The sequence below is a fragment of the Geospiza fortis genome, unplaced genomic scaffold (genome assembly GCF_000277835.1).
Source record: "Geospiza fortis unplaced genomic scaffold, GeoFor_1.0 scaffold11, whole genome shotgun sequence".
NCBI lineage: Eukaryota > Metazoa > Chordata > Aves > Passeriformes > Thraupidae > Geospiza > Geospiza fortis.
In genome coordinates, this window is record NW_005054304.1 from 4,570,191 (window position 1) to 4,581,302 (window position 11,112).

Sequence of the window (11,112 nt, forward strand, 5' to 3'; positions counted from 1 at the left end):
TATATATAAATATATATATACTTTCACAGACATTTGCACTTTCACAGTCATTTACACTTTCACAGTCTGTGTGTCCGTTCCAGTGGTGATATTTAGTCTGGGTTCTTTTTGCTGTTCCTCAGCTCCTGCTGTGTCTCAGGGTGACCAGTCACTCCTTGGCACGGTCACAGCTCCTTGCTGGGGGCTCCTGGCATTCCCCCCACCCAGGGCACAGCCTGCAGCCACCAGCACTATGTGTATACCTCATCAACCCTCTGTTTTAATTGAGCATTCACTTCTGTTTTAATCAGCATTTTACTTTAAGGAAAAAGAAATAAAAAGAAAACTTTCAAGATATTGAACCACTGCCCTTACAAGCAATAAACATAACAGAATTAAGGCCAACAAGATTGCCATGGAGTGGTAATGATTATCAATATAAAATCATGAAGGATTCTCGAAAGTCACTTGTTGATCAACTGGTGGATCATTTAACTACTCATCTGATGTGAGAATGGTGGATCCAGTTTTCCTTACCTAAAACTGTTAACTGCAGAATAAGAACAGAGTAAGACAGTGTATAGCCCCTCCCATTTATGTTCCTATTTGGATTTTTGTGAGGAAATGTTCATTAACACTTCCATGTCCAGGTTGCATATCATGTACCTGTATCTCCAGAGGGTGGACTGATAGCACTGAGCATACTTTCTCCACTCTTCAAGTTCTGTGCACATATATAACATATGGAGCAGGTGTTCCAAGCCATTGCCTTTCCAGGTTTCTGTAATGCCTCTAGAGTGGGCTGGGCAATGGATTACAGCAGTTTCTGCAGGTAGCTGTACTTTAATAAATTAGATCTTCCCTGCTGATATGAAAATTACACTCTCTTTCCACAGCATTCCTGTTGCATGACATACCCCAAATGCTTCATGTGTCAAGGCTACAGGTTCTCTCCCTTGTGTGTTCATCCTTGCTGGAAGTGGCTCTGCTTCCCTCCCCTGTCCCTGGCTCACCACAGCAGTCCCAGGCTAGATCTGGGCTATGTTGGGCTCATCAGATAAATCAGTCTGTGGCTTGAAATATGCATCACCCAAGGTCATCTTGGTTTTGAGGCTTGAGTTGGCCACTTCAGGTCTGTCCTTTCAGAAACGTTCAGTAGAACTGTTTACTGCTTTCCAAAAGTCAGTCCTGGCCCACAGGAGAAAAGGTCCACAAAACAGCTGTGAACACACACTGATATGGCTTTTTAGGACTGGATTCTCCTTTAAAATTCTCCTTCTCCAGACTGAAGCAGCAAATAACCTAAATGGGAATGTATATGAATGGCATACATGGCACACCTCCATCTGCAAAGAGCATGCCCCAGGAGAAGGGCTCTGTACAGAAGTCAGAGCACAAACTAAAAGAAAAACAGGCTCCAAACTAATAGTGACTGTGTCAGCATTTCTCTTGAAGGGAGAGAAAATTCTCAGCCAGTACCACGTCAAACAAGTTACAAGTAATTGGACTTGTAACTCTCTCTTGGAAATTGGTGGTCAAAATACCCTTCAGCCTACTCTCAGCACTTATGTCACCACTTTGCTCTTACTTTTATGATGCTGTTGTACTAAGATGTGCAGCACCTGCACAGCACAGAAGAACATCACAATTGGGTCTACACTCACCAGACAGTTTATTAGTGAGCAGTAGTGTCAACACACCTCAAAAAGAGGCACTTCTTCACAAACAATGACAAATGTAAGTATAGCAAGTGTGCATGCTGCTCATTCCTGTTTAAAAGATATTGATTTAATAGCAATTAGTTTCTGCTGTGCTTGACATCCTGAAACTTATTAATTCCTTTTTTCAGGGATGTTGGCCTCATCAGCCAACTTGTTTTTTTTCATAAGCTGTTAAAGAACTGAAAAATATGATGGATCCAAGGTATGGAGCTAGATATGCAACTGAGTGGATAATTGAGTGGATGGAGTTTCCAACAGACTGGAGATAACCAAGCATAGAAGCCTCTGAAGACCCAAATATTTGCCATGTTTTTTAAATGTGTGTACCTGGCAAAGCACAAGGATGGGTAAAGAGTGCCCAACTCCAGACTGATAAACATCAGAAGGGGCGCTTTCATACTTCATTGCTGTGCATAAGCATTTCAAGTTAGTCCTGCTTATCACATGACACCTTGACTTGCATTTCATAAGCAAAAAAAGAAAAAAAAAGGTTTTCATTTAACATTTTCAGGAGCTGAAAATGCAATTACAAAAATCTGTTTTATTTCAAGTTACTGTTTAAGAAAAATATGAAAACAAAACCAAAAAACCCAAAACCACAGGTCCTTACAACACTTAAACCAAGTGGCTTATCTCAGCCTTTATTAGAATAATTACAACTAAAAGAAACATGGTGCTTCTATTTTCACAGCAGAACACGCACCATAGGAAGTAACGGGCTACAAAGCTATAGCAATACAGTGGAAAAAAAATAAAATTAAATAAACCAAACCCAAAGCTTGCCGCAGACATTACAGCTTTTTTAAAATGAAAACCACAGAGCAGAGTGCAAGGCAGAGGCAGCAAGAGCATCGAGCTAAGCTCAGAGAACTGGGAGCCTGTCACACCAAACATGGGATCAGCTAGCTGTGTCCTAAGCCAAGGTGAAAGCAGAAGATGGGGAAGTGAAGACGGTGTTTGTTTGTTTCCCAGTCCTGCCCAGCTCCCCCTGCCGGCACAGCAGGCAGGTGACACCTCTGCTGGGACAGCGGGGCACGGTCACTGAGCCATCTGTGCCTCCATGGCCTGCGCTGTCCACTCCGGGGCTGTCTGACTGATCTTCTCCAGCAGGTTGTTCACCTGGAAACACAGGGACTGAATCTGCTTGTCCCAAGTTGGCAAAGCTTCACGGGCTGAAAAGAAAAGAAAAAACAACCAATACTGAACAAAGTAAGTCTTAGCAATTCCCTTGCCTTGTCAACTGCAACCCTTCCTTTTGCTACTGCCCTCACTGAGCTCACAGAGGAAGGAAGCCTTCCTTACAGTCACACCAGGATCACTTCTGTACTCAAAGGCTGCAATTATTTTGGCTGCCTGTTACAAGCCTAACTCCTGTGCTGAAGCAGAGTGGAACAGAGAACTTCCTGGTACATCTGTTCCTAGAAGGAGACTGATGGAATAAGTCCTGTGGGTAAGAGGATGCAAAGCCCTCTGCAGGGAGCAGGTGAAGTGTCAAGGTTGTCTTTTGTGGCCCGCTCTGCCACCTCCTGGCTAGATCCGGATAAGCAAGCTCACTTCAGGCAGAAGGGATTATTAATAAACCTAATTTCCTTGTCCTGGCAGGGACCACCGCAAAAAACTCACTCTGAAAGGTGCTAAAAAAAGAAATTATTCTGTGGTTGCACTTACTCTCAAAGTGAACAATTCCATCAATCTGATCAATAAACCCGTTCATGCGACCCTCAGTTATCATCTGAGAAGCGATCTTCTCTGCCTACAACAACAAGGAAAGATGTCAGAAACTTAGTCCATTCTCAGAGGAGTTAGAAATTATTCACACTTAACCGTCTTATGGTTTATAACCAAGTCCACACACAGGGGGGAAGGAACCTACAGACAGCACTCATTAACTGATTAGACAAACTATCAGTGGCATCTAACTCCACTGTTGTTCATTCCAGATTGTGCTACTCCCACTCTCAATAAGATGTGCTGGATACTTAACCTTCCTTGTAACACAGAATGTTTAATTATTCCCTAATATTTAACTAGTTTTCCTAATATTTATCAGAGATGTTTTCTCATGCCATTCATGTTCCTTGTTTAAAAAAAATAGAAAAAGGTAGGAAATGGATACCTTGGCTGCAGGGATCTCTAGTAATGCTCCAAGCTCTTCAAAGGTAATGTTGTTGTAAAGTTTGCTTGCAGATAGTAAGTTGTGTTCAATAACAGCTCTGTCCAGAATACTGGAACCTTTAGGGTTAGATGAAGGAAAAAAAAAAACAAACCCAAAACATTACTGTAAGATTGAAAGACTGGTTTATACAGTAGAGCAAATGAAAAAACACTTCTCTTTTTTTTTCTGAAGTGTTACATGTGCAGAAGGTCCAGATGCATCTGCCTTGCACCCCTGTTAAGCTGTGCAGAGACAGCAGACAGAAACAAATGGATGGCACGTGGCTGATTTTAAAACAGATAAACCCTTTATTTAATTTCTAGAGTAAGCAAGTGGAGCCCTTGCTACAAGACTTACTGTCTGAATTGAGGGAGCTTGACCTCCTGTGATCCTAGCCTGACAAATGGAAAGACCATTGGGGGTTTTCTTATTGTTCATTATGGCTCTTAGGGGTACAATTAACCTCTCTCTTACACTGCTTGTGATAAATCCTTATCTGATGTCTCTCCCCTTGACTGAACAGTTTTCAACAATAAAACTCATTTGCCCCTTAACCTCTAGCTGAAGATAAACACATTATTAAGCACCAGCTAACCTGCATTCTTTAAGGACAAACAGTACAGGTTATAAATAAACAACAAAGTCACCAAGGGAAGGAATGCACCATATTGCTAGCAAGTACCTTTAACCCAGTTTTCACTTCTGCAAGTACATGGTTACTTATTTTTCCTTAATCAACAATTATGTTTCACTAGGAAGATTTTCTTGATTCAGAGGTGTGTCATGCTTATGTATTTTTCCACTTTTATATTCTTCCAGTCTAGAAAACTGTAATCAGTGTGTTTAGGATACCAATTAAATCATTACTTGACATTTTTTCAGACTGTTCAGATATTCAGGACTTCGTGTCACGTCAGCAGAGTCGTGAGGTCCAACCCATCCCCTCACTATGTCAGGAAGCAGTTCCAATAAGTGTATCATCAGTACAGACCATTTATGGCTGCATGCATGTCATGGGTTTCTACTCTCAACAGTGCCTGAGAAGCTCAGGAGGACAGAGACTCCATTAGAAACACTGGGAAGTTGTCAGTGAAGAGGACTGGACATGGACATGGAAAAAAAATGTGACAAGTTATCTTCCAGACAAGTGTTTCAAAACCTTAAATATAGTTCATCTTTCTGATTTGCCATTAAGAAGCTTTACTATCTAACTATACATGCTGAGAAACATTTCTCAAATGATGATATAACAGTAATAAATTCTTTTCCATGATCCTTCTTGACTGACTGGGGAAGTTTAACTCCCATGGATGAACACCTAGCATTACAAGGTTTTAGAGAAGTGTGTACCATCAGCTGTAGTCGCTTTCTGGTGAGGCATTAGCATGGCTGCAAACTCTTGCAGTTGATTTCCACGGATAATTCTGTCCAGATACATTTTCTCCAAGATCCCATAGGCTGCAAGCTGCTGGCATCTCTCATCCTTGAAGAGAGTAGCAAGCATGCGGGAACGCTGTTGTCCTAGGAAAGTCAAGAGGAATTCTCATAACTGACCACCAAAACACTGAGTACTTAGAGGTAAACAGCAGGAAGTTACCTTTTTTCCCCCAATGCATGCAAATAACAGCCAACAAAGCTCTACTGAAGAAGGAATTTGGCTGTGTTCAGTTCCAAGGCAAAGACACTGAACTAATCCAACTCTGAGCTAACATTCTGCCATCACGTAATTCTGACATCGTGTTCACAACTTTGGATTCCTCACCAAATCTTAGTAATACAAGTAATACACAAACTGACTTGCTCCAGGGAAAATACCTTTTACACAAAAAGGTAAGGTGTATTTTACCTGCTGATGCCAAAATAGTACAATGCAGTGCATGTTTCAGTGCCTCCAGGCGCTCAGTCTCATGGACTATGCTCTTGTAGGACAGCTCGTTGTACCTCTGGGCAGCCTCAATGAACTTCCTTCTGTAGTCGAGCACCCGAGCATAGCAAACCTAGAAAGGAAGGATAGCTCAGGAAAAGAAATGCAGCAGAGGAGGCTGCATAATACAGGTATGTAAAAACTGCACACTGTCAAGTGCTAGCTTCCATAAATATTGCACTTCTGCTTCCTAGGGAAATGTGTGCCTTCAAAGAATTAGCTTGACTTGACAAGTCCTTGCTGAAGTATCAGGGAAATCAATTGAAAGGACATTTCCCACCACTGCTCACATGTTAAACATTGCAAATATTGAAAAGCCAAGTATTGAGCCTAAGTAATTGAAATATTGTACAGCTGATACTGTACTTGTGTGAGTTTCCCCTTCATTACTGGCACTGACAGCTACCACTTAGCAATTTATGTTTCAAGTATTTGCTTTTCCCTTTCAGCACAGGAACACCACCTGATATTTCTTCCTTCCTCTGTGCTTTTCTAAGATTCACAGAAAATATTTACACTTTCAACTGAGTGCACACTTCAGAACGTAATATGGGATGAGGAAAAAAGAAAAGGGAAATCCAACAAACCAAAACCACCAGATGCTGAGTTACTGCTCCTGGCACATCTGCTTTGTGTCACAGAATTTTAAACACCACCACACTTGACCAATTCTGTTACACTGTACTCATTGCTCATCACTTACTAAAATGGTTTGAGAAATTTGTGTATGAACTATGTACAAAGTAAACCCACAAAAAAGCAGCAATGTCAGCAGTTAATTTACTACTTAAGGCTTTAAGCTACTTTTATGTATGGAACTTATTTAATTAGTGAGGGGTGGGAGGACTACTACTGTCTCTAATGTTGGATGCAATTTTTTCCTTTGCTTAGATTTATAGACAAAGGTAGAAGCAATATTTTCAACAATATTTCAGATGCTTTTTAGCCTACTTTTATTTTCCATCAGTAAAGCTGGCATTTAAGGAACCATTACACACTCATCTCCAAATGATAAGGAATGAGTTGTTTAATAACTGCTGAGATGTGTCTGTCTCTCAAGCTCCCAAAACCATATTGCTTTTCCCTTTGTCTCTTTTCTCATGATGAAAGTTTTAATGGCATTGCATTAAAACATCTTAATGTGGAATTGTCTCCCTTTAGAAAGAGAAAGCAATAAAGCAGGTTAGACAACCTTATAATGGATTTGCAGCTGTTCATTAGTTGATTCATTCTGGAGCAGGGAAGCTCGGTTGATGTAAGCTTCTGCTTGAACTGGGTCATCATCCTCCAGATACAGCCTGGCAATTTTCAGGTAGGTCTCAAGTTTATAATCTACATTGTACTGCCTATAGAAGAAAGAAAAAAGCAAGTGCTCAGAGTTGCTCCAGAACTACCTGTGCCCTTAGCTGCTTTAACATTTCTTATGCTTCTTAAGCATTTGGTATCGTTTGCTTTACCCTGCTTTCTTTTTCCCCACTGCCAAATTAGTGCTTTCTGTACAGAGTAAGGGAATTTGAGATAAATGCCAACGCAGAACTGGCTCCTGCAAACACCAGCAGAAATAATGCTGCCCACCAAAACACAAATGTACACTCACATAATCTGTTTTCTGTGGACTGGAAGTTTGCCACCAGTGGTGAGCCACTCGAGTTAAGAATCAACCTTGCAGGGCAACAAATAGGTGCTAAGCAGGCAAAACCTACAGCAATTCCTTCTATGTGCACAATGAGAAAGAGGGAAGGACTGCCAGAGAAAACTAACTGCAAGGGTTCTACACCAAAAAACCCAAACAAATCAAACTAAAACAAACCCCACCTCACAAACACACAAAAGAATCCCCAACTGCATTTGTTAATATCTAAATCCAGTTACAAACCATGTCTTTTTAAACTGAGAAGGTGGACACATTGAAACACTGCCACCTTCCAATAACCTTAGAAACAATTCTGCAAAATACTATTTAAAATACTTGTTTATTAACAAGACTAATTAATAGTGGGTAACTTCTGGTGCAGCAAACCCCAATATTCTCACTTGCTGGTCTAGTTCAGTACAGAGAGAGCAGGTACAGCTAACACCACAGAACTGGGTGTCACATACTTTTGCCCCGTTTCCAAAGGGATCCCCACCAACACTTGTGCTGCATTTCTCCAGTCTTCTTCTTTCTCATAGATTGATGCAAGATGTTGCCTTATTGAAGCCACCTGAAGAACAATAAAATCAACAGCAAAAGTAGCCATCATTTATAGAGCTTTTAAAAAGATGAAACAAATCTTGCAAGAACTGGTGCACCAAGAGTCACAAGCCATTTCTTGCAGTTACATCTCATATCGTGCCTGTGAGGTAGGAATGAGGTGATCTGTGATTAGATCCTCATGAGAATCTTCTGCTTTGGAGAGCAGCTGTCAGCAGGTAAAGTATCAGTGCTTACAACCTGGGTTTTTAGCTGGAAGTGTGGGTAAAAGAAAATAAATCATCTGATGTATTTGGTTTAATTTATGCATAATCATGATGACATACATGCAACCCTGTTTAGCTCAGAGTAAAAACTGTTTAAAAAAAGATAAAGAGAAGCAAATAAAAAACATTGCAGAAACTACCTTGATTTTCCACTTCTATACTAGATCCTAAGGGCTTTTTATATAAACAGCTTCTCTAAGAACTCTCAGATGATACTGTGCATTTGTGCAACAAAACACAGAATTGAACTGAAAAAGCAGAGCAGCATATTCAGCAGTTAAGCAGAGTAAGATTTCAAGAATTATTTTTTTCCTGGTAAAATGATTATGGCTAAAATAATTTAGTCACACAGAAAATTGATTTCTTTTGAAAAAAAAGCTATTTTTCAAGGTGCATGCTCTTCACACCACCTGTCTGTTCTACTACTCAGGTAAAAGGCAGTGAGTAGCAGTCTGTCTCTCCAGATATCTCCAGCAGCTCAAGGACTCTTTGATTGGAACAAGCCAATTACTGGAAGCAGAGGAATTACATGTCCATCATCATGATGAAGTGACAGTCTGTAATCTTTGCACAGTCCTAAGAGCTCTCTGCATTTAGCTCAGGTTTCCATGTACAGGACTGAAAAACTGGACTCTAAGTAGAAATACCTGTTTTGAGCAGCTTTTTGAAAGGTTTGAAATAGTCAGCAGATAAGGAGGGGAAAAACTAAAACCAAACCCACAAGCCAAAATCCATCTCATCATTGATCTCTCACCTGTTCTTCAAATGAAATAACTCTGGGCTGTATCTTTTCCAAGGTGAAGTGGTAAATTTCTTTAGCTGTGCTGTCAGGCAGACTTGGAAGATGTGTACAGAAATCTGTCAGCAGCTGTCGTGAGATCACCAGACTGACATTCTCATTCACCACTGGTTCAGAGGTGCACAGAAGAAAAACACAGAATGGATGCAGTATTTTTCAGTGCCTTCACTACAGCTGATAATTTGCTTTTACATTAAATTTGAATATTTAAATTTTAAAAACAATGCAAATGAAGGGGATTTTTTTTTTCTTTTTTTATAAAGGTGGGTTTTTCTATTCTTTCAGAAACCATTTACACTAGAGGTCACCAGAGTTCTAACCCCTGACAGATAAATGAATTTTTCACCTTGATTTATAGTTCTCAGTTGCTGAGATATCTTGGACAAAGTACCTGTTTGGGCTAAATCTCACTAACCTTATTCTCAACTTTAAAAACATTATAGGAGATATAATTTACAGAGATGTTCCAAACACCCAGTACAACACACAAAAAAAAAAACCCTAACCATTTCTTGGCAATTTTACAAATGGGCGAAGGAGGCTGTCAGTTTAAACACCACTTGGCATCCAGTACCAACTTCAGCACTCAACAGAGACAGCTTTGTTTTCACCTTCCACTGCTGACAGGTTGGAAAGCTGTAATAACCACAAAGCTTACAAATCCATTCCCTCTTCACTTCCGAATGTGCTGATGAGGGCTCCTCTTCCTGTCGTGTCTGAGCTCCAACAGGACACAAATATATTGCATTTACACAGTCTCATGTAGAGCTAACAAATACACAACCCCACAGACCTCTGGCTCTCACTCACTGTACAACCACTTACACCACTTATGCACTTACTTGCTTCTACAAAAGCTTTGAGAGCTTCAAGCTGCTCCACACCCGACAGCTGAATGGCTTTTTCCAATATTTGACGGTACCTGTCCAGAAATAAATTTTAAAAAGATTAAAAATCACACATTTTTTCACTAAGAACTTGTGCTTCTCTGAGTACTTTTTATGTCAGAGCCCTATTTTTGCTCATATTTTCTATACCTTGAGGTGGCAATTCTCCAGTTTGTTCCCAATTGTAATAAACACTCACCTGGAATTGGTACCTGGCTCTTCTTAAATCCCAGGCCTACATTCTCAGGTAACAGAGCCCAGTCATTTTGTTATCTAAGAACATATTTGCAACTTTGGAAGTTAATAATAATAATAAAATAATTTTAAAATAATAATAATCAAACGCCCAGGATAGTGCATAGAAGAAGTAATGAAAACTATATTGCTCATAGATTCAGATTAATCAAGGTAGTCAAACATTCAAAATGCCACATTCAGTGTCACTGAGAAATAGTGTAGTGATAAATATTATGCTACAGCCACTTGACACCTGTACTCCATGTGTTTTCAAGTGCTTATTCCTGCAAAAAAATAGCAGGTTCTCTTTTCTTGTTTCAGCAAGTTAATGAAACTTTTCCTCAGAGTGTGTGATACTAATGAAGTACTACTTCAGCATGGAAGCCACATTTTAAGGGGAAAGTTTCCAAGGTTTTACAAGAAAACCCTAAAAGTGACACAGCCCCGCTAGAACACAAGCAAGTGGCCAGGGAGCCAAAGAATTCCCGGTGACAGATCCGCATCTGACGGGACTCCCGGAGCGAAAACCTCCGTGACACACCGCGCCACGAGAAGCTCAACCCCTCAGGGCTGCTACCCAAAACACGCACCTAATGACAATAGCAATAACAAAATGGCAATAATAAAATGGCAATAATTCTTAACAATAACAGGAGAGTCGCTGGTACATCCACGGCAGCAGAGGAAAACAAACTCCCCGGCCTCTCGTTGTGGCACATGCAGGGGCAGCAGGGGGGCCCTGAGGGGGCCGAGCGGACATGCCCGTGAACGAAAAAAAATACACAGCCGTGAAGGGAAACCTTTCTGTCTCCTTTTTATTCGAAGAAACGCGGCCGCTGGGCACGACCCGCCCTCGCAGTGCACGGCGCACCCTCACCCTGCACCCCGCGAGCGGCTCGCACCCCTCGCCCCAACGCGGGGAGGCGGCGGCGGCAACTCACTTTCCGGCC

General features: G+C 41.0%; 1 protein-coding gene across 1 annotated transcript in view; it reads right to left on the bottom strand.

Moving 5' to 3' along the window:
* Positions 1–2,221: 2,221 nt before the first annotated feature.
* The window catches only part of COPS4 (COP9 signalosome subunit 4), a 10,628-nt gene continuing 1,737 nt past the window's right edge, over positions 2,222–11,112 (bottom strand). Inside the window, exons 2-10 of the mRNA XM_005418215.3 lie at positions 9,881–9,960; positions 8,994–9,145; positions 7,880–7,983; positions 6,972–7,125; positions 5,702–5,852; positions 5,206–5,376; positions 3,817–3,932; positions 3,369–3,453; positions 2,222–2,872 (exon numbers count right to left, since the gene is read on the bottom strand). Of these exons, the coding sequence (XP_005418272.3) occupies positions 2,739–2,872; positions 3,369–3,453; positions 3,817–3,932; positions 5,206–5,376; positions 5,702–5,852; positions 6,972–7,125; positions 7,880–7,983; positions 8,994–9,145; positions 9,881–9,960 (1,147 nt within the window). The 3' untranslated portion in view covers positions 2,222–2,738. The remainder of the gene's footprint in view (positions 2,873–3,368; positions 3,454–3,816; positions 3,933–5,205; positions 5,377–5,701; positions 5,853–6,971; positions 7,126–7,879; positions 7,984–8,993; positions 9,146–9,880; positions 9,961–11,112) is intronic.